At 44.1% G+C, this 24,525-nt stretch overlaps 1 protein-coding gene across 5 annotated transcripts in view; it reads left to right on the forward strand.

The window, feature by feature from the left end:
* LOC139061110 (uncharacterized) overlaps positions 1–24,525 on the forward strand; it is a 374,269-nt gene that overhangs the window by 274,813 nt on the left and 74,931 nt on the right. The window contains exon 4 of one of the 5 annotated variants that reach the window (XM_070540655.1): positions 3,595–3,684. The exons of the other annotated variants lie outside the window; for them this stretch is intronic. Within the exon in view, the coding sequence (XP_070396756.1) occupies positions 3,595–3,661 (67 nt within the window). The 3' untranslated portion in view covers positions 3,662–3,684. The remainder of the gene's footprint in view (positions 1–3,594; positions 3,685–24,525) is intronic. 5 annotated transcript variants of the gene reach the window in all.

Genomic DNA, 24,525 nt, shown 5'->3' on the forward strand with positions numbered 1-24,525 from the left:
TCAAATGACAAAACGCTGTTTAAAGCTATGATCCCTAAGGATTCATGACTTGAATTGATTTTAGTACTTGTCAGCAACATTTTTCTTCAGTAGCAAACACATCGGTGCGCCAGAGCCCATGCCAACGATTACAACAAGAGCGATCTTTACAAGTGTACGCGTGAGCACCTGAGCACTATTTATGCTCAGAGATCACCAGATAATTCAGGTCTTTTTTTCTTTTAAGTGCTGCATTTCTTTTTGACTATCGCTGTTATTGCATGCGCTTCCTTATAGAAGAAGTACGTGTAATAGCCGGAAAGCAAACAGCTGGAGACATCCCATGGTTGATATTGACGTGGACTAAAACTAAAGCAAAAAACGAGAAGTCGAAGGTTGACGGTGGTTGCCATTCCTCAAGGGAATACTAAGTTTGCGGGCCTGCTACTTCATAAAGGCATATTTTTTTTCTTTCGCACCACGACCTCCATTCTGTGATCATAGTGAAGGCAGGCAGCAGAATTTAAGTTTGTTCATTGCTACAGGCGTCTCATCCACAGTTTATGCTATGTGCGAAGTATGACCTTACATTCGTCGAGTGAACATTCCCATTTAATGGTGTCCAAGATCAGTGGAAGTGAGAAGGGGAACGCACGCCAAGACAGTGATGTGAACGTTCGGTAGAGTGCATAAGCACAAGCAGGTATTTAAGGTAAATTGTTACAGGGTACACCGGACAGCAAAAATATAACAGCTCCCATAGAAAATTAGGAATCTATGTTTCTAAGTAGCCAAAGTTTCGCCTTCATCTGGGCCAATATGTTGATTTAACATGCCAGCTTTCCCTGATTGATTGATTCATTCACGCACTGGGTTAAATGGTTCGTTAGCTTTAGCGTCATAAAGAAAAGAGAAAAACACATTGGTGTCTTAAGACTTGTGTTTTGGAGGCTTCCAGCGTAAAATATTTATTTCCTCTTGTTTGATGAAAGCCTAAACCTATGTGCCTGTTTTTTTTTAATTGTTCGTCTCTATGTAAATACGACAACCGCAGCCTTGGAACTGAATCCGGGGCCTTTTGCTTTGCCCAAATTAGGCACCGTGGCAATTGAGCCACTGAGGCTGGTTAATGTTTGCGCTTACAAAACGGTATTAGATACTGTGAACGTTGTGATATGTTTACGAGCTATACAGCGTAACTACAGAAATCTTGTGATTCTTCATTAGACGGCTAACGTCGGTAGAAACGCTCGCATCTACAAGCATTAAAAACGGCTTCATAGGTCTGTGCTGTATATAAAACTGACCTTGTAAAACATAATCCCTTTCTTTTGTATTTATTTGATGCAGTGAAATTTTAGATGTCATGTAGCTTACTTGTTGCCTGCTTGATCGGTAACGCAAAGAACTTGTGCAACGAAGCCAATAGAGAAGCTTTTGGAAAACAGTAAATATAAAAAGAGAAGACCATAGACAGTTAACAAACGATGGGCAAATAAAAGAGCCAAATTTAATTCAAGGCGTGCGCGGATGGTCCGGAGATTGTGGTACACGCTTGAACATTTCTGAAGCTCTAGCGCAAAACAGCGAAGAGTTACGCGAAAGAAACAAGCCACAAAGTTGAAGTGTGGCGCACTTATTGCCTGCAATGAATCCGCTGTGCGCAACGAGAATCTAAGTGGAAAATATCAGACTCATATATCACCCAACTAATATCTGGAAAGAACACGAGGTAGAGCTTCCCGTAGAATCACTAAGGATTGTAGAGCCCGAATAAACACAAGCTTGGTGCAGCGGAAAAAAGATTAGCTAGAGAGAGCGTAGCACAGCGGCCAGAAGTAAGGCCATGGCTGCAGATTGAGATGATGTGTAACATAAAGACGTAGATAAGCACGAAAGCATACGTCGGGACCAAGGAGAGCAAGTAATTTCGAAACCAAACTCAGACCTTCGTTCGAGGTAATAAAGAAAAGCATAGGCATGCAGGGAGTAGGCGGAGGAGGTTATTGCGATCACATGCACGAGCACCGAGATTAAAGTTTTTGAGTAATTGCACCCTTGAGAGGAACTTTCTATAAACAGCACAGGCAGCACCATGCCTGCATTTTAATTAAGGTTTCTTGTTTGAGGCAAAAAGTCCAGAGAAGCCACGCGGGCATACGTAGTCTCACTTATTAGCTCGCTGAACATGAAGCTGTATTTTCTTAGACGCGATATAACTTCGCCTTTTGCGAAAGTTAAAAGTAATCAACATATCTGGCTTCCATTTATTTTTCTGTGATATTTGGCTTCTAGAAGCATAGTGGACACAGAGTTTATTTCCAACGTAGGGGACGTGGGTGACTTTGTTATTTCCAACGTATACGTTTCTTCCGTGGAGGACCAGCGATAAAATATTTCGGCTGGGACACATAACACCAGCTTACGCGTGGCAATGGGAAACCGTTGTACCCTTTGTGGACTTCGGAATGCCATGAACGCGCTAATGTCACACACTCCTGACGTGGCAGCCACCTCCTCGCCATTGGTTGCGCCATCACATGCCCAATGACGCATGCACTAAGCCCACATGTAGTCAGCCACAACCATGGAGTCGTCGTGTCGTTGGGGTAGTGGGTGCCCGTGTCGGACCCAAGAGGTTTGGGTTGATACGCCCCGAGACAAAGTTATACCGTATTTTTTAAAGCCATTAATTTACTTTCTTTACAGGAACCTCCCTGAGAAATTTGACGTTTTTCTGATAACTTTTGACGTGTTTTTACTCTTTGCGTCGTCGGTCATTTTTGGTACCACCTTTCGGTCACGCCGAAGCCGACGGATTTCTCCTAATAGCGCATATAATGCTTTCGCATTAATAACATATCCTATCGTAAGGTAGTTATGTAACTCAGGCTGGTCAAAACCACGGACTACCCAACTTAAGGGCATTTAGAAGTGTGCCACTTTACTTCAGACATAACGGTACCTTCACAAAAAAGAAAATGCAGATAAAGGACTGCGTATAGAGTATTTCATTCAGTATGGCACCGTTTCCCATTTTAAGTTTCGCCTACTATGTCGTAGCCCTAGAAATGCCACCATGAGAAGCCGATTAATCACTAGAAGAGGAGAACATAAAAATGAGAAAAGCTCGCTAGGGGTGACACGGGCTGTGGAGGCAGATTGTTGACGCGGAGATAAAGATTCCTTCTTACTCTCTCAGTGTGCGGCACAACTTCGCAGCCGGAAAAACAAAGATCCACACCCTTTCTATTTTTACAAAGCCCCAGTGCTTGTAATTTCCTTTATGCATGTTCTGAAGTAAAAACTATTCAGGACTTTTTTTTTTCTGTTTGGAATACCTTTCGCCTATTACATGCAGTCAGGTCAGTGATTTCTGTCGCTGAGCACAGTGTAATTTTTTTATATACAGTATTATTCGCGACATTTCAAACAGAAGCACACGCTAAAAGCAAAATCTACGCTGTTTGCAGCCCACTGTTGGCAGCAGGCAAAAGAAATAATAATAAACTGGTGTTCTTTTTGACTACCAACGCCAAAAAGAAGAACTGTCGCCAAACGAGCTGCAATAAATTATCTATTTACTGGTGTATATTTATGTATTTATTTGTGCAGTGCGGCTCAAGCACGCGACTGTTACAGGAAACGGATTCATGAACATTTTTCAAAAAGAAGGAAGTGATTAGCATTCAAAAAGACTTTCAGGTATGTGAAACCACTCTCAGCTCCTAAGGGGAAAGAATAATTTCTGAAATAGTGTTGTGCGGGCAAAATATAATTGCGCTATTTTGTAAGGAAAAATACGCGATGACTTGCGCGAGCGCGAGAAATATATGTGGTGTACCAGGACCAAGTGATGACGCTGTGTAATCCAAGAAGGTGAACTTTGCAGCCTGTGTCTGGATTCGCTGCGCTTTAATTTTCCGATCAACTTGTGTGTACCATACAATGGAGGCACAGACTAGGACTGGGCGCGTGAGAGAGTGATAAGCCCTTAGCTTGACTGTTAAAGGTGACCTAAGTTTTCCAGTTAGAATATAGTTTACATTGAAATAAATAAATATATTTGAACTGACTAAATAAAAATTTAATACGCTATAGACTTTACACTTCACCACTATATGCTATAAATAGCAAATATTATTATATTACGGATATATATTTTGCGTACTCCGCACCTACGATGTCTTCCAATGGGGTTGCTGTATGTGTACATGTATAGAGACTGCTGTATGCGATACGTTGCTAAATTAAACTTAGTTCATATAAGGGAATCCACGTTTCTAGGTACTTATGATGGCGCTTCCAATAAGCGTCAGTATAAGGGGCACCGGTGACCTGAATAAAAACTAGAAAGGAACTTTGTCGGTTCATATGGAAATCGAATACCGGAATCGCCGCCACGCCAATCGGTATATCGATCGCGTAGCGAATCTGCCGTCGCTTTACGACGAGTAATCATCCGTAACGGAGTCCGCCTGCTCGGTGTCTCGGTGCGCAAAAATTTTATGACGGCCATGAATCTTGCCACGCGCGAAGCTCAATGCCATCATGCGAGAAGACCGGACTACTTCTCGACGGACTAAAAGTCTAAGATGCCATTTCATTTTCTTCGAATCGTGTAGGGTCAGTATCCCATAGTTTTCTCCTGCGGGAAATGCATGGTCGGCATTCTCCAGCTGAATGCCTGCAACGCCTGTACGTTTGCGGGTGCTCGTGTTGGACTAACGGTCCGTGACCAGTTAGGTACTAGACGATCCGGTGGACTTACACGGAGAAGAGATCGCCAAACGAAAAGATGATAAAGTTTTCAATCAAGCAGAAAACGAAACTCATTTGCATATGCAAGATGCTTGCTTAGCAGCATGCAAAAGTGAGGTGGCCAAGAGATATCATGTACCACTCGAGCGATTGCCTCAGGTGAAGTTTCTTGCTGATAAAGTAACATTAGAGCTCAGATGTGTAGCGATAGGCTAAATTTTCATAGAGCTGTGAAAACTTAGGCATGCCTTCTGTTAGCCTAATTATTGTTGAGTGCTAGAATTGCAGTGACTGGCAAATACGGTAGACGCTGGAACTCTTAATCTACCATTTCTGCAGTTGCTCCAGCAACACATTCTCTACTGTGTTCCATACAATTTATACACAACAGTACTTTACTGTATACGGAGCACAATTGCTCCTTTCCGCAAGTACCTGACATAGCGCAGTCAAATTTGCTTTGGCGTGGCAACCAATCGATAAGTTTATTTTCACAAACACAAGAAGCAGTAATAACATTTCATGTACGTGTATCCCATATCTCAATTCAATAGTTGTAAGGGCGGCTCATATATTTAACACTGTTTGCCACGCAAACATATAATAAGCTTAACTTGAATGCAAGAATGGTAGCAATATGATCTTAGCAATAATAAATAATGTGCTACTAAGGTAGCTAGTAATTATATTGCACGAGAAAGAACAGGTACTTTTGTCTTTTCATGAAATGAATAATCTTCTTGCTCCTTATGTTTTGACGCCATGAAATTCCTAGTTTATAAGCGCTGTAGACAATTAAAATTACTCTGTCAGCTTGTTGGAATAGCGAGGACTTCAAGTTGCGCTGATGAAGACCGAGTGTTTCGTTGGACAACGTCATGCTGCAACCTCATAACTGTACAGCGTATAACGTTGTGAAGCATGTTAAACGTTAGATTGATTTCTGACGCTCAACGATTTGCCTTAGTGGTAAGATGTTCAGTAAAGAAAAGCGGTTTGGATAGAGTGCTGTCTGCCTAGACACAGAATAATAAATGACGGTGCCTCTGTGAGTGAGTTGTGGTGTGCTTCTGTATTCACGTTTGGGGTTTTCAGGATTTTCTGAGGGCGCAGCGCTGTGATAGGTAATCTTTTTTATGCATTGGTGATTCTTATCAATTTTGTGTTCTTGTGACAGTGGTTAGAAAATAACATTTGGTGGAGAATAGACTTTAGCTCGACGTTAGCGCTTGTCCTGTCGTTCTCTCGCGTGTGTTTGCTATCTTTGTGCTAATAAGGCAAACATGCATACCTACAGACTCGGCCAAGCATCGCTTCATGTAACCTTTGAGAACACCACTTTGATTGGGGTTCTGTTTTTCTGCTTCTAATACAAATTTGCTTCTTTACGAGGCCAATTACCTTCCAATTATCAATTTCATTCGCATTAAGAGTGCAAAGCCCTATCTTAAACACAACCTTATTGTGCAAGATTCTCTCATCTTTTTTAGTGATGTGCACAACAGAGTGCTCCTTTACGAGGACATCAGCTCTTTCGCGATACCTTCCTTTCCATTAGGTGGCTTTCACAGAGAGTCTAGGAGTTCACACAACAGAGCGAACATATCCCTTCCTCTCCCACCGCCCCCTCTCCTACGCTTTGAAAAAGTGATTGTCACCTAATGGATCAGCAAGGAAATAAGTTTGCAAACGAAAATAAATTAGAGTGACATCAGCCCTTGAAAGCAAACAACTTGCAGGGCTATTGCACTTCCCTCGCTCGGGGCATTTCAATAACGTGAAGCAGAGGCTTCTGTGTACCCAGTACAAATCCCCGTAGTGATATTAAGAGCGGGACTGTTTGCCTCTACTAAACAAAGCAGTTCTGAGCTACAGGCCGCTCTCCAGGGCTGTTTATTAGTTCGGGGTGTTCGTCCAAGTCAGAGGACGAAATATCCGCGTAAAGTTTACTCCGAGACATGGGATGAGTTGTATAAGGCTGTTTGCTCCGCTCTCACTTTCTAAATATCACGAAAGACTGCTAAAAATATATCAATTTTTTGAACTACAAAACGTACTAAGTACCCCTGTCGGTGAACGCACAGCCTTCTGTGGCTATTGCGTGACAAACGCATTACAGATGCTGCAGTAGTCTTCAACTAGTTTAGGCCTGCGAAAGGCATGGGCGTACTCCAGCAACCGGCATTTCATCCCAATAATTGTTGTGGAACAAGAGCAAATGGGTTTGGCGGAGTGCCAAAATCAAATGCACTAGCAATACTTCAGAAGTATGCTGCTAACGTCGATAAAGGAATTTGATGATGCCGGCCCAAATTATCATCGATATGGTTTGATGAATCGCGCGGCGGAATGAGGCCTTCGACAGCGCTGGCGGCGTGAATAAAACACGCTAACGACCTTGGAGATGCTGATGACATGACGACAACTACAGCATCACCAACTCGGCATGACGACAATGTAGTCAGTTCATAGTATGTCTACAATGGAATCACGAGAGCGGGACAATGATGACATGGCAATGACTGCGCGCCTGTAGTGTCTTCTCATCTCGCTTTTTCTACGGAGGTCCGCTACTCTTCCCGAGCACTTCTTTTGCACCATGCAGATAACACGCATTATGGGGATCACTGTAAACGAATCTGTGGTGAGCTGGCGAAACAAAACGGTGCATCTAGAAAGAGACTTGCCAGCGGACTTCGGTGATCAACGTTCCCTGCAACTGTCAGCTCGCGTGACCTAGAAACGCGACACAGGGGCAGCTGAGCCATCTAGACTTTCAGACGTAGCAAACTTTTTGCGCCATGGTGCGTCCACTTCAAACATCTTCCCATGACGAACGTGGCTGCGCAAGGCCTGATGCCCTCAGTGGAGAAATTCCAGCCACCAACCACAACAAAGATAGTCGTGAGAGCCAAATAAACGCATTCCCTTCAATACTGTGGACTTCAGGCTTACTAAACTTTTATGTGGGGTGATCATTTTTGTTTTACAGAGTTCTTAGAAATCAGCTGTTGCGGACGCCATCCATTCTTTGAGCTGGATTATTCGGAGAGGCAGACATGCACGAGAAATTGGAACAAGTGTTCAACTGAGAACCAAAAGCTTCCTAATTACCTCCCTAATTAATTAACTTATGGCGCATATCGCAATTTACTAATTGTGACTTCCCGCAGCTGCCCGATTGGGGAAGGGTGGCGGGAGAAAGGGAGGAGTGTCCTTGGCAAGTGGAAACGTTGGGACGCAATAAAGCACACGCGAGGAACAACTTGAGGCGCTGGTGCTGGTTTGCTGTGCACTCTCAAATTTCAACTATAGTGTGAAGAATAGTAAAAAAGGGAATTGTGTATATTATGCATACTTTATTGTGACCCACTAAATTTAATTTTAAGAGTGCAATATGGCCATACAGCAATATGTTTTTGTTTTCCAAGGTGGGAGAAGACGACGAGATGGAGTCTCTTTTTTTTTTCTCGCATTCAAAGAAAGGTTTGCAACCTTTTTGGGCTCATCCTGTCCTTAAACAATAGTCGACATCGTACTTCTGCGCCTTTTACTTGCCCAATGCTGCGCTCCCAGTATTTGCAGATCACGAACAGCATGCCCCCCATCGTCCTGACGTAGCGACGTAGCGTTCTTGACAGGAACATAGCGAGCGCACACTTTTCAAGAAGGAAACGGAAACAAGGCAGATGACAAAATCATTGTTTGGGGATAAGGTAGTCCGCAAAGACTGTAATATTGTTTAGAGTGCGTTGTACTTCTGATACTTTAGGCGCTTAATTTTAGTCATGAAAGAAGGGATTTTATATTTTCAGATGCTCTATCTATACGAATTTGTAATTGCCATTTTGTGAACTCATAGATAATTCAAGGGCTATGGAGCACCACAATATATTTTATAGTAGATTCAGTATTGCTGTGGAATAGTGACAAAAGTCATGCCTAAAAGCCGTGGGATTTTTACTTCTAACCTATCTTTATTCATGAATATTTATTTATTTATTTTTGCTTATATTTGCTTACGAGGCCACCAGCGCCTTGGCGAATGCAGCTGTGAAGTTACAAACGGTCGCGATGTTACAGGTCGATCCCGCTACCTAACTGCATGGCGCAGTGAAATGGCAGGTCAAGCTACATGCGCACACTGAAGCATAACTATGACTCTAAAAATCAGGTAGAAACGGAATGATTGCATCAATTAGACAAAAGCATTCCCGAATACGATATAGCCATACTTGCTGGAAACAGCACAGAAGAAGTGTGGAACGCTGCACGGCGTACACGTTGCAGTTGTGCATGCTTGACAAATTCAACGGAAGCGTATGTGGTCGTTGGAACATTCGACCTAAACGGCATAGCTAGGTGTTACTCGTCCGCTGTAACTCGCATATTGCTGCAAGCCTAGTTATGCTGGCCTTTGATGCATCGACGATGGGAACAACACAGACATAATCGCATAACAGTCAACAAAAGTGTGCTCGGCGAGAAGGCCAGAACTAAACGTCCCGGTGGATGTCGTCTACGGAAGCCCGCAAGGTGGAGGAAAGTAATCAATAAAGGGGAAAATGAGCCATCCGCCCAAACTTAGCTAATTTCTACATGGAAAACTCATACAGGCTCCTCGAAAGAAAAGCTTCACAGTTGAAGAAAAATAGGTCCTGCTCCGGGACGAATTTAACAAGTTTGCCGTCCATTTGACATGCACGGAGACGTCCCGGTGGATGTTAAACGTCTAGCTCGTAACCCTCTTCCCGGTACATGTCACCCGTTTCCGGTCTATTTGCAGGGCTAGCCAAATCGTAGGGGCTGCATGCGCAAGCCAATTTAAGGCCATCACAGCGTAACGACCACGCGTTGATTTCCTGAACTATAACGACCCACAGAAATTATGGTCGTTCGCCTGTTGTTTTCTGCCGCTACAATCGGAGAGCGTGCCGACGCATTCGACAAGTATGTTCTCGGTTGGTTTCGGTTGTTTTAATGGCGTATTTGAAATCGCTTCAGTGAATGCTGAAAGTCACATGCAAGTATAGTTATGCTGAGGAATAAATTATTCAAGATTTTGTTGCTTTACTCGAGAGCCGAAGGCCATTTCTTTCATTCTGCAGCAAAATAAGGTTATCTACTAGGTCACTGCCAATTAACGGTCAATTGTGGCAACGAACATCTTAATTTTTATAGGTTCTGAATAGATTAGGCGTATCATATTGTAAAGAAAAAAGCGCGAGGATAACGTTGAAAGTTACTTTGCGTGTAGGATTATGGGAATCCCAGGTTTAGTAAAGCGCTTTTTTTGGATACCGCGGCTGTCTAAAATATGAAAAGTAAGAGCAATACTTCTTGCTTCTTTTCTCCTAAACACCCTTCTGAGTGCGCAGTGACACTTAAAGAAAAGTCATGTCGATGTTCGAGGCCTGAGTTCATTCATACGATAGATCCGGGGATGAAAGATTAAATAAAAAAGTTGAGAGTGTCCGTATAAGCAATGCTTGAACATATATTGACTCGATAACAGCCATCGTTGCCACAGTCATTTGTAAACACACCCAGAAAAGCGGCGACGAATACTCGATTTATTTGGGCAGCTTGGGGTGGGGGGTGGGGGGGGGCGCACGCATGCTATCTCGGTTTCACAGAGCGTGGTGTCGCGCTGCAGAATTGCACCACAATTTTCGGCTTCGCGTGCCACTTAGAGATAAACCCAGCTTCGAGGACAAGAGGAAGTTAACTCAAAGCAACTGCTTACGTATGATGAAACAAAAACACCCAGATAAATAACAAGCTAGAATGCAAGAAAAACGGTTGGGCGCGTGTAGTGGTGTCTTGTGTTGTTTACTTCGTTTGTTTTGTTTCTTTATTTCTCAATTGTCTCATATTGATCTATACCGCCTTAAGCGGAAACAAGGGTAAATAGACGCGAATTGTGAAAACGAAACACTGCGCTACTTAAAACAAAAAAAAACATTCCTCGCTTTTGAGAGCTAACGCGGTGTACTTTCGAAGAGGAATGAAATGTATACCGGAAAATGTATAAAGTTGAGAGTGCAGGCCTGAAAATACGTACACAAACCAGAATTTTGCCCACAGCAGACGAAGTCTTCAAAAAAGAAACAAAATAACACGTTCGAGTTATTTTTCTTTGTTGGTGTTTTACTTGACCATGATTCCACCTCTGAGAATGTAGAAGCTCCGGAGATCAATTTGGTGGATGCGTTTACACAGCTATTTCATGATGCGTTTGTGTGTCATTCATAATTTTTTGGGTGACACCATAACGCCATGTGCAAAGAATGTTTCTGACTTACTTTTTTTATTTGAAAGGCACAGACCTTTTTTCATCCACAGCCGGAGGAACCTTGTTCCAGGCACAAAGGAAATTTTGTGGCTTCGTTGTACTTGCAAGACACTCTACGAATAATACAGGCGCTCCTCACCAGCCGCATCACATACGGAACGCCGTATCTGGCTTTAAAGAACGCTGAAATAGAAAAGCTGAACATCATGATAAGGAAGGCAATCAAAGTCGCCCTGGGACTACCCGCCATGGCCTCTACATCACGTCTCCTTAGGATGGGCGTCCACAACACGTGGCAAGAGCTCGCCGAAGCGCACAAGAACAGCCAGCTGGAACGACTCAAGCTCACGCCCACAGGGAGATCAGTACTCCGACACCTAAACTACAGCGAGACGTATGTCGCAGACACGGACAAGAAAGAACGAATACCACCGGACGTTCGAGAGTGCATTTGCATCGCACGTGTCCCGCGCAACATGCATCCCATATATCACAAGAGCAGAAGACAGGCTAGAGCCAACGCCATCAAACGAAGTTTCAGGCATGACCCGAATGCCCGCTACACCGACGCGGCCAAGTATCCGCATCGAAACGCGTACGCTCTGAGCGTCGTAGACTCCCAAGGCTCCGAGCTAGCATCGGCAACCATCAAGGCACGCAACCCGGAAACGGCTGAAGAAGCGGCAATCGCTCTCGCCACCACCACATGCACAGACGCAGCGGTTATATTCACCGACTCTCAGGCCGCCTGCAGAAACTTCTTGAGGGGCCGCATCTCGGCCGATGCACTCAAGATACTAAAAAGACGAAGCACTCCGCTCCTGTACACCTGCGTAACGTGGATACCCGGACACGAGGGCCTAGAGGGGAACGAAGCGGCCCACGCCGCTGCCCGCGAGCACGTCAGCCGGGCTCCCCTCTCCCCACGCGCTCTCGGACCCGTGACAGAAGAGGCGGAGGCCGTATCCACCAACTATTCGGCCATATTGCAACATTACAGGCTCGAGCGTCGAGTGTACCCTCCACCGCACCCTAAACTCGACAGAGAAGAAAGCCTAATCCTTAGACGCCTGCAAAGTAATACGTACACGCACGGAACGATAATGCATCGCCTCTACCCGATGCTCCACGGCTACCTCTGCCCACTTTGCAACGTACCCGACACTCTGGCACACTTGCTCCTGGAATGCCCGTGGCAGGAAGGCAGCGAAATGCAACCAGAAACGCACGCCAAACGATCAATAGAAGCAAACGACCTATTCGAAACGTGGGAGGCCAAGCTAACCCTCGGGGACCTGGAAGACCAGCGACAACTCGTCGCCAGGGCCAAGAGGGCAGTCGAAGCCAGAGGGTTCCTGGACTAAGGAGCCCTCCCACCTTAGGGTGATACCCGGCCTCACTCGGGACACTGTTTCGTTTAATAAACGTTTCTCTCTCTCTCTCTCGTTGTACTTGCAAAGTCAGGCTCCAGTCCATGTCTTTGCACTGTCCAGCCCGATCTTTCGATGCTTCCGAGGCTTCACGGTAATCCGCGAAGCAGGCGAAGTTCTCTCATTGCATTCGCCTTTCCACTGTCATAGAGTTCAAATGTTTGCAACACAAGGTTCTGTTCCTCCAACAAGGACGCGCAAAATCAAGCCTCTCATCGGCGGTAGCTCAATCGTACTAAAGCGATTACATCATTTGCACACAGTAAAAGCGCTATCTATAAGGATTACGTTTCCCTCATGAAGCCGTTTCGTAATGCGGTGTTCTCCCGAACGAACTGGTTGCGTCAGCTCTTAATCCCCAGCTCTGGTGAATAACCTCTTTGTGATTAAGATGGGGACATTCTTTATGCATCTGAGGTAATCGTTTTACTTCCACGCCATATGAGGACACTAACATCTTTGCTCAGAATGTTCAGTTCCACTCTGATCCCTTGCTTGCAACCCGCCCTCGACCAAAGATACTCCGGTGCAACGAAACGTTGATTGCGTCTCTTCACAAATGTGAGGGGGGGCTAAAGAAATAAAAATTGTCCAACTCTTCACATTCACGCAAACAAAAGCGTAAACGCAGCGAACACCAGAACCAAAGCAGCTGCTATACACTTTTCTTTTTCTTTGCCATCTTTTAAATTCATATTCGGACAAAGTGTATGTAATAAAATGGTGCTCCCGAAATCCACCGAAATGACTGAGTACACTGGCCATCGTTGTTTCTGTGTCCAGCATCTACGAACTTATAGATATACCTCGCTGACGATATTTACGTGATCACGGCTTTGTTTTACAGAATATTTTCTTTTTAAAATGTTTCTCTTTTAAATGTCACTGTTCATTTTGGGCAGAAGAGCTACGTAAGAAACTTGCTGTTCAGCGACAGGTGCGAAATGTATGAAATCGAATAAGTAGATTTCATTAATGCCCGAATCATAACACAAAGTTCTGTCACCGATGACTTGGATGAAATGTTAACGAGCATGTATTTGCTCGTTATGACACAAATATTTTTAATCAATGGCTCAGCAAACGCTGTAGTAGCAGCTCTATATAACTGGGCTGTGTAAAACGTACAATAAATGTTGACATTAAGCCAGCTGTCTGTTTAAATATGCATGCAAAAAAATAAGTGCACCACGACACTGTAACAACTACAATGAGTGTTTCCGTCCGTGTCTTTCTTGCTCTTGCACTCTTGTTAAAAATGATGGATGGAGGAGGAAAAGTACCGATGAGTGCGCGCCGGAACCTGAAAATAATGGATGTTAGTTACGCGTTGCATGTAGTGCGGTGAAAGCCCAGGATGAAATATAAAATGCAAACACCTAACGACACAAACATGCAGTGCTGTAACAATTATCATGAATTTACCTTCTCCGATGAGCCAATTGGATGCGCTTGTGATAGTGCTCAACTTTCAAGTTTTAACGTAAGAACTACTCTTTGACGCTTCACCATCAAAGCTACTTTGATAGTTAAGGATCACATGTTAAAGACCACTTCAGCATTCCCGGGATGTGCAGGGAAAATATCTTGAAGGGGCAGCTTGAAAATATTCAATACAGCGCTTGCTAACGATCACTTGTTCGCAGCGGTGAGAAAGAGCCCCAAGAGTAGCAAAACAAAGGGATTGCACATGGCATCAGAGAGGATAATATAGGTGTTCAAGAAAAGCGTGTATGAAAGTTTTTGCAAATATGTTAATTCATGGCCTGACCACAGAATGGGCACATATACCGGCATACCAAGAGCTCAAAGGAAACACTGATATCATCCACCGCTGTGACTAAAGATAGTGGATGCAGAAGGGATAACCAAGAGCACACAAAGCAGACATCTTTGCGAGAAAAAAAAACATGTTTGCCTCGCGCGAAAGTCGCCGATGCACCGCACAGAAAACGCTTTCTCACTCAAGCGTTTTGACAGCAAGTGTGTGTGGTCCTCGATTTGGATGTGTTCATGTTTGCTTGTGCGCGCGTGACACAATGCATGTTAATTCAGTTACTAAGCGAATATTTACAACCCTATGGGGCCGATAAAACCACTATCCTTACTTCGTATAGCTGTATACTAATGTGCTATCGAAATCGATGCTTCGCCTTTCGGGCCACGCTGTAAGTGATTGTATACGTTAATTATTTATAGCGCTTTGTATTGCAACTGGAAGTTTTCTCGTTGAGTGGCCAAAGAAATGTTTGCACATTTGAGGTTGCCATTATTGAATTTTACCGCACCTAATATATAGGGCAGAAGCACGGAGGGTAACAAACAACCTTGAAAATGATTAGGGTAACAAGGTCCTTGCAACGAGCCATGGAGGGAATAATGCTATGTTCAATGTATATTAAGAAGCCGGAAGACATCCGTGTAGATATAGAGGCTAGTCGGGGTTGGCTGTTCGTCAAGCTGAGTTAAGAGAGAGTTGGGCAGGCCATGTAATTGCTGGGGCAGATAAACAATTGTCTATTCAAACACAGCACGGGTGTCAATTAGGAGAAGGGAAGTGTGGTTTAGAACGGCAGTGGATGAGCGATAAGGTCGTTTATGGCCGCAAGCGGGTGTGCTCTTCCTAAACAAACTCGCACTTGCTACGTGCACGCCCTTTCGTTCAGAAAATCTCAAAACCGAACGCCCATATGTACGTGTTTAAGTTCATCGTCATTCCAAAGCGCAGCGCGGGACGGTTGAACAAGACGAAACGCACAGCGAGGTGGAACAGGACACAAGCCCCCGCAGGCTGGGAACCACTCAGAGAACATTGTAGTGCAGATGGCTTCTGCCAAAATACGAAAGGCTTGCTAAGATAATACTTCGACTTATAAAAAAAGGGGGACTCATATAGGCATGTCAAAGACTATTGATAGATATTAAAGCGAAGCTTTTTTTGCCTCTTCCTCCTATTTTCCTATTGCTGCTGCTACTGCTGCTGTGACTGGATTGCATGCCGCGTGGGGGAGTGGTTCAGAGCATGTATACTCAATGAAGGAGCCAGGCAGAGAGGAAAGAAAACGCAAGAAACTCGTTTGGAATTTTGCGCCGTGTCGAATGTTCACAATGCCCTTTAGAGCTTCCTGGACTTCACCACATTAGCGTCTTGACAGCTGCAATTATCCATGACCCCTCACAAAATCACCGCAGAAATTGCAGGGCTTACTTTTCCACTGACGTACCGGTCCAGAGGGAAGCTAGATAGCATTGTACAGAGGACGGGGTAGAGAAGGCAGGGAATGGTTTGAACTGACGCAGTCTCGAAACGAGTGAATGCCACTCTTTGCTCGCACTTCCTATACAACGGCAGGGGGGGGGGGGGTGAAAGGGAGAAGACACGGAAACGCTGATACTATAGACATGACAGCGGTCGCCAGGAAACTGGATAAATTGAAGTTCAAAGTATTGTACGGTACGATTCTGCTATTTCTAGAAATGAACACCATGTCAAGCGGACTACTTACGCAGGGCGTGCAGAAGCAGAGCCGCATTAAGGCCAGAATCATCATCATCATCAGCCTGGTTACGCCCACTGCAGGGCAAAGGCCTCTCCCATATTTCTCCAACAACCCCGGTCATGTACTAATTGTGGCCATGCCGTCCCTGCAAACTTCTTAATCTCATCCGCCCACCTAACTTTCTGCCGTCCCCTGCTACGCTTCCCTTCCCTTGGAATCCAGTCCGTAACCCTTAATGACCATCGGCTATCTTCCCTCCTCATTACATGTCCTGCCCATGCCCATTTCTTTTTCTTGATTTCAACTAAGATGTCATTAACTCGCGTTTGTTCCCTCACCCAATCTGCTCTTTTCTTATCCCTTAACGTTACACCTATCATTCTTCTTTCCATAGATCGTTGCGTCAGAATACATGGAGCGAATATGCGACGAATAGTCGGCGTTCACCCGCCGTGGTTGCTCAGTGGCTATGGTGTTGGGCTGCTGAGCACGAGGTCGCGGGATCGAATCCCGGCCACGGCGGCCGCATTTCGATGGGGGCGAAATGCGAAAACACCCGTGTGCTTAGATTTAGGTGCACGTTAAAGAACCCCAGGTGGTCAAAATTTCCGGAGTCCTCCACTACGGCGTGCCTCATAATCAGAAAGTGGTTTTGGCACGTAAAACCCCAAATATTATTATTATTAGTCGGCGTTCGACGCCTGGCGGCGTACGCGCGACGCTCGGCGGCGGAGAAAACGTCGTTCGCCGCTGATCTAGCTGGCGCAGAAAAGTTCGTCGGGCGTCGACGATACCGGAAGCGGCAAACGAGCGGCGCCCCAAAGCGAGCCAATCAGGTCTCACTATCCGCCCCGACTTCCGACCTGGCTTTCCCGCTTGTCCGTGTATCCCGATCCCGCTCTATCGTTCACGCTGGTCTCCCGCTTTTCGTATTCATGGTATCCAAAGAGGCGCGGTTGGAATGTAACGACAAATTAATTTCGGCTGTTCAGAAGCGTGCCATCCTGTGGGACATTTCTAAACAAAATTTTACGCGTTTTTAGAGTGTTCCGCAATTTAAAAGCAATAATAGTTGTCGTTAAAGTTTATTTTTTTTTGTCATGTGTTTCACTACAGTGCTTTTGCCTCGTCTAGCCACACTGATAACAACGCAGCGACTCGCCGGCGGCGGCCGCCGTGTCTTCGCTCCATGTAGCGCAGCCCGACGAACATCCGGCGTCGCGCCGCGGCAGATTTTCTGCCGCCCGAACTTCGTCGTGAAAGTTCGCTCCATGTATTCTGGCCTTTAAAGCGCACCGGAGCGTTTAGGCGACACAACAGAAGCGGTTGCACGACAAATCAACACTTCTGTGCCCACCGCGATAGCTTTGCGGCTATCGCATTGCTCGAGGTGGCGGATTTGACCTAGGCAGCCGCATTTCGACGGGGGCCAAATAAAGAATGCTCCCGCACTTTGATTTAGGGACACGTTAAAGAACACCACCGTGCCAAAATTATTCTGGAGTGGGCGGCTACGGCTTGCCTCATAAGCCGATTGTGGTTTTGCCACGTACAGCCGCATAATTCTATCAAAGATACCTCTGCCACGGCAGAATGTGCCATGTAAGGCAATGACAATGCTCAACCCTCACAGAGGTTATGAAATGTGGCGCGCAATAATGCCTCAAGCAAACACCTCGCCCTGTGTGTTCTGTGTACAACGCAGAGAAACAGCAGTGGTGCATGCGAGGTAACGTTTAACACCAACTCACCAATCTCGTGTTGCATTAAACGTTGAATAAATTGAACATTTTTCGTCAACATAACAACGAAGTGTCGTCAATCAAAGAAAACCGCACAGAAAGATTCGCTTACATCGATTTCCACAGTGCGTTGGATCTGCATGATTTCAGCCATTTTATTGCCTTGCACACAAGACCACAATTCAGCAGCTGTCTTTGTGTTATGAATAAGTAATTCTTCCAGAGGTAGACAAAGCAATCACATATCCCTTCGTCAAAGGCATCAACAGACACCAACTCGCACTTTTTCTTGTTGCGCAAATCATGCCCATAAATTTATGTTTTCCGTTGCTCGTTCGGCCCACTTCGATGAAAAGTGACAAATAACGAATACGATGAGAAGTTTCTCGCCGGCAAATCTCTTCTCACCGAAACTACACCTTCTATGACATGGTTGTATGCCGGTTCATTAATGTATGCTTTATTTCCATGAGCGGTGATTGGCGATATTTCGTGCAACGCATTGTACACTGTTGTACCTGCTGCTCTCATGGGGATACAACTGACACTAAAGCGATGATCGCTTGCGGTAGCCGGGATCAGCGCTTTGAGTTCACAAGCTAAGTCGCACTGCGGGCTTCATGCTAATGTGTGGACTTCTGCTCTTTTCTGTTCACGAGCTGATACGCAAACCCAAGCAAAAGGTTATATTGCTACATTTGCTAGCCCACAACACAGGCGTAAATTGTTTACGGGCGTTGCTCGCACAGTGCAACGAAGAAGTCGCGCAGCTCCTGTTGAGTTCGTTTCGAGACGTAGGGGATATGCTATAGAAAATGCCACACTGAAGGAAATTCTAAAGTTTGGCGAAGTAGTAATGACCCACAAATAATTAAGCTGTCATTAATGGCGAACCGTGAACGTGGTCCTCTGGTCTTGTGCGTGTGTTCAAGCGTGACATTAAGTCATGCCAGAGACCTACCAATCACAGCTTTCGGACAGCGGTCGCAAATATGGGAGCAAAAAAAAATGACCTACTCGAACTTAAACATTGACACATGAATAAGACGATATTCGCAATCGCTTGTAACTGTTGCATCCGGAATGCCAATGCCGTTTTTATCATGAAGACACTTTCTGAAGAAAGCAACCTATGGGCAGAAATAAGGTAGGAAGAGCGAACTTGATTAACGGAGCTCTTACGCATGTTTCTGGAAAAGCAGATTGGTTATGCCTCAGCAGCAGCTAGGGCAGCAAGTACCGTTGGGATAAGCCCAAAGAAACAAATAACTGTGTCTGCTATAAGGTATAAAATTTCATTAGCGCCTATATGATAAATGAGAAGGTACATTCTAAGGTTATCAGGAGTAAGAGCGTAATTGGTTTAGTGCGATGAGGAAGCACATAAGTTAAAGAAATAAACAATTGAAGTGGGAAAAGAAGCTATTGATGTGGTGCGGTAGGACGCTCACAGAACGCCAAATACTGAGTCGCAAAATAATACCTGATGCTGTTATTCGTTTTCATTCTCATGATTCTGTGTATCGGACAGTGCGTGTCTCAGTAGTAAACTTATCATCATACAAAAAAATGAAGTTTAATAGATGTGAGCTGTCTGCAAGCATCTCGAAGTACGCTCGCATTTTTTTTCTTTTTTTTTACGAATGAGATAGCAAGAACGTCGTGCAACTGACCGAAAGGAAGCTGCCAGAAAGGGACAAGGCAACGATTCTGACCAAGAAGGGGATTGGTCCTGAAATAACGGGAGTCGGACAATTCCTCACACAGGACGACTGACATTCGAGCAGTCTCGCTTCACGGTATCGGAAAGCAGGCCCACGGGAAGCCGAACCAGAATTCGCCATAGCACCCCAATATACAGCAAAATCAGATAAAAATGTGATGAAGTGACCATTGTCAAATTATCTGGGAAGCTATCGAAGAATGAAAGCTTGTGTTTTTTTATCACCAACGTGTTTTGAATGCCTCGAATATTTTTAAACAGCCTTTCTTACTCCAGCGCAACAGCAGAGTGCGAAAGGAAAGCGAGATAACCGTTCGAAAAGGCCTGTCGCAAAGCGCGGCCGCCTGTGCAGAAGTGGCTTCAAGAGGGGCAGGAAATCAAATATGTAGATGGCAAAATGAGCGCCACCATATGCAGACGATATGGTATATGCACTCAACTTCCGGCAACAGACCCGCATTATACCGAGTTAGAAGTTTGGCACACGTGGCTCCGCGGTAACGAATTCCTCAAAGGCGCGGCAACTTTTAGTTTAGCTCCCATTTCAATAGAGAAACGCCGGCATTGTTGCCGTCTGAAAGGTGCGAGTATCTTTTGCTTTGTAGCGATGTACCGAAAAAGACGAATTTCTTAAGAGGGAGCTTCAACTCGAGTGCTCCTATCTAAATACATGTAAAAGGAAATTTCGTTTTTCTCGGCTACCACTGTACCGAATTTGACGAGGTTTGCTGCATTTAAAAGACAAACTTAAAGTCTAGTGACTGTTTGTTTCGAATTTTTGAGTTAGGTTGTCAATTTTTTATTAAAAATTGGCAAATATGGAACATTTTCAAAAAACAAAACTATCAAGTTTACAACTCGGTAACTCAACTACTAAAAATGGTAATACAATTCTGTGAATTGCATCTAATAGGACATTTAAAGCGGACAAAATTGATATGTTACACATGATCGAATATCAAAAAGTTTAGTCAGAGGGAAATTTAGCTTTTTCAAAACCATTGTTACCAACGTAACAAATTCACGTAAGATGTAAAATGACATATTGAATTTGTCCGCTGTCAATGATCTAATGGATGACGTTTACAAAACCGCGATATCAGTTCTTGATGCAGAATTATGAATTTGTAAACTTCGTGCTTCTATTTTTTTCAAATGGTCAAATGTTTGAAAATCGTTTTAGGAAAATTAAAGCCCTAAATCGAAATTCCGCTTCCAACAGTGACTAGAATTTAACTTTCTCTTTCAAATGCAACAAATTTTATCAAAATAGGTCCAGGGGTTCTCATAAAAACGTTTTTGCGTTTGACATGTACTTGAATAGGCCGCGTCGGAGTTGGGCCCGAGCTAAAGCTTCCTCTTAAGGATTTTCCACTTGAAGACATTTCTGGCTGAATATTCGCTATAAGTATGCAAAAAAGAAAAAAAAACATTATTCATATTGTTTATGGCGTGTTCTGGCAAAGCTGAGTTGTGTGAACAAAATGCAAAGAATAAAAAAAAATGAACCTCTCGAAATGTGCTCAGGTTCGTACTTGTCCCTCTGTCAGAGGACTTTGGTGTTACTCGTTTGCGCGCGGCGTAATATTATAGCCTTTATTGTAGTACACCATGGCATTCTGGATCGCAGGCTGTATCAGTATTAATATGCTTATCTTAATTTAACTGGTTTGAGACGACGGATAACTTTATCTGTGTACAGCAGTTTTTTACCTTTTTTCGATGAATGTTTTATACTGTTCACTCTCTACGCCGTAGTGGTTATGGTACACCTAAAGCTGCCTAAATTGGTTGCATCCTTCTGCAGTTCATGTAAAAGTTGCCTGTTTTGTTAAATTCTTCTGAATACTCTAAATGTATATACTGCCTAATCACTAGAATTATCTCCAGATGTCACATGAACAATGTAGCAATTGAAGACCTACGTGGAATGCCACGAGCCACCTTTCAGACTGTTCATTAGGAAGTCATTCTTAAATTGAAGGAAACTAACAATGAAATTTGGCCACGAGTCATATTTTCAAGAACATTCCTAATTTTTTTTCTCACGCATAGAACTGAAATCTAAAGAACATTTCTTATTTTCGTCATGCAGTCTTCATCTCCAGGGTCTCACAAAAAATAAACATAGGAAGTCAATTCCAGTTTAGCTGGACTTCATAGCTGTGTCATATAAGGTCATTATAAGGTCATTTGTTACGCCTGGATTTGGATGACAGTTACGCTCTTTCTTCCCATAACATGCTACATTCCTCCTCATCGCGTACACGAAAGGGGCTTCAACTGGAGCAACAGAGGTCAATATGATGCTGAACAATTTCTCCGTGAAAGGTTCAAATACTTATGAGCTGATTTGCCAAAATTTTTTGTTTGAAGTTTGTTTTCTTTCTTTATGCTTTGAGGTACTTCTACTAAATATGTGTATGTGTGCCAGTGCGAAGAACACCCGACCACTAGATTATCACGGGAAGCAAACGCGCAGTTACAGTATAACAATACTAACATAATGAACCCGAGTACAAGGCGGAAATGGCGGTTAGTTAAAGACTGTACTTTTTCTGCTTTTCCTTCCTCAGTTGTGTTTGCACCTTACGCCGTGAACACAATGCGCACGAATAAGTGTGATCGTTTAGTAAATGGCACATCCTATTTCAGCAATGAAATATACAGTTTACTGTATATTTTGTTGCTGACCAGGACGAAGTTTACCCGCCGTGGTTGCTCAGTGGCTATGGTGTTGGGCTGCTGAGCACGAGGTCGCGGGATCGAATCCCGGCCACGGTGGCCGCATTTCGATGGGGGCGAAATGCGAAAACACCCGTGTGCTTAGATTTTAGGTGCACGTTAAAGAACCCCAGGTGGTCTAAATTTCCGGAGTCCTCCACTACGGCGTGCCTCATAATCAGAAAGTGGTTTTGGCACGTAAACCCCCCCCCCCCTCCCCCCCCCAAAAAAGGACGAAGTTTTCTTCAACTGCGAGGCTTTTCTTTCAAGTCAACGGTTTGTATTTTTGTTGTAGCACTTAGCTACGTTTGGGTGGACGCCTTATTAATTACTTCTCTCCACCTTGCGGGTTTCTGCAGAACTATTACGTCAAAAAGCTTACTGCACACTGGCACTAACGCCTGCACGTGGCGCGCAGGGGTTGAAATGTGCTGGCATTTCATGCAGCTTCTACATGTACTCCTGTTCACCAAAATATTTCAGTAGGCAAATATGAAAGGAAAACGAAAATTATACGCGTGGCTTAGTAAGAATGAAGCCGACAATGAGGAGATAAGACTTTTAGCGCATTGTGAGAGACAATAGGAAATAAATAGTGGTTTCTGAAACACCAAATGCATGACCAGGCATGCACACTTGGCCCCATGTGCACAGGTGTGTGCTTTGTAGCGAAGGGTATGTGAGACATCATTTTGAAATTTGTGTTTTTTTGGACAGACGCACTTCTTGCCGTAAAGGTATTAAATGAAAAAAAATCTTAAATGTCTCTCTATCATTATTAACAGTAACACATGTTGTCCTGATGCTTTGAAGAAGCGTATGAGTGTTTAAAAAGTAGAAACTCAACACTGCCTTCCGTGTGATTCTGAAAGCATATCTTTTTTATCGAACGCATCACATCGCCTAAAAGCAAAAGGTGAAAACATAGGAATAAAAACGATTTCGAGTTTCTACAATTTCTCGAGCAACACTAAAACGCTATAAATATCTTGACTTACGGACCATGTGGAGGGACAAATAAGCCATAGATTTTCTTGAGATACCGCCGCTTAACAGCAATGTCTTCCTCGACGCTGATCCTTGCTGACCTTTCGCTTTACGGATCCGCTACGACAGTCGCTTTTGCTGTATAATGAATATTGACTACGGTGTCTGAAAGCGGCATGTAAAAAAGATTTATAATCTAACGGAGCCCATGCACTCTCCCTAAGTTAACGTATTTTTTATTGGCTGAACAACCCACACGCATTTATTTCTTTTGAAAAAATGGGCGCCTGCCTAACTCGACGACCTAAGTCCTCTCTTCGAGTTGGTCGCTTCAAATCTTCTTTTCGCTAGTTAGATGGCCGTCGCAGGAGTTTTGAGCTCATGGTGTGACGTTATACGCTAAATTATAAAACGAATACACACTAAGGCAGACTCCGAGGCAATAACTATATTTCGTAAGAATAAAACGCGCTACTACTTCAAAATAATGCGTGCAAAGTACTATGGTGGGGTGTTTCACTCTGCGTAATACCAGTGCATACTTCTGTTCATGCAATCCTGATGGCGGGCTATGCATCCGATACTTTCTCTTATTGGGTACAAGTTGAGGCATGAAGTGTGCGCCAGGGTTCTTTCGTGTGATGTCAGAAACACGTGTAAGACTGCTTTTATGTCAGATAGAGCGATTGAATGAAGTATTTTTGAAAGGATAAAAAGAAGCGCAAGAAATTTTCTATCTATACTTTTAGAGGCCTCATGTAAGCAGAATGCATAGGCAACCACTAAAAGAGCCACTCACATTATTAGGGAAAAAATGTCAGAATTGAGCGCACAGAAGCGGTTTCTAGGAAAAGTACGCTTTACACACATAATTCGTTTGTCGGCAAATGAAGCTAATTTAAATCCAACGTGTACAGAATCCCACAGACAGCTAGGCCACCTTTGAGACATTTGTAATAGGCTTAAAGTAGGATCTTCTGATGGTAAGGGAGAGGCATCGCTTGGGAACTCCTTGCTCTCAGTTTTTTCGAAAAGCCGCCATTAGCCCTGTTCTCAGGTTCTAAATAGTTTTTCTTTTGCGCTTTCCCCACACAACCGTTAGTGAATAGTTTCCGAAAGTTGTAAAGAGATAAAATGCAAGAGCGCAGGGGATTTGAGTCAAGTCGTGATAAGACTTACTCAAATAAAATTTTGTTGTTAGGCCGCAACGAGATTGCCTGCGCTCGATTTCGTCCTCCTTCCGACGCAGTCTCTTCGCCCATGCACACTGTGCACAAATTGACATAGTTCAGTGTGCGCTTACATGACTGCATGCGCGTGGGTTGAGAGCCGCAAACACTCAAGCACACATTCACGCCCACTCACCCAGGCACGCAGGCCTGGG

The sequence above is a fragment of the Dermacentor albipictus genome, chromosome 6, assembly GCF_038994185.2.
Source record: "Dermacentor albipictus isolate Rhodes 1998 colony chromosome 6, USDA_Dalb.pri_finalv2, whole genome shotgun sequence".
NCBI classification, from domain to species: Eukaryota; Metazoa; Arthropoda; class Arachnida; order Ixodida; family Ixodidae; genus Dermacentor; species Dermacentor albipictus.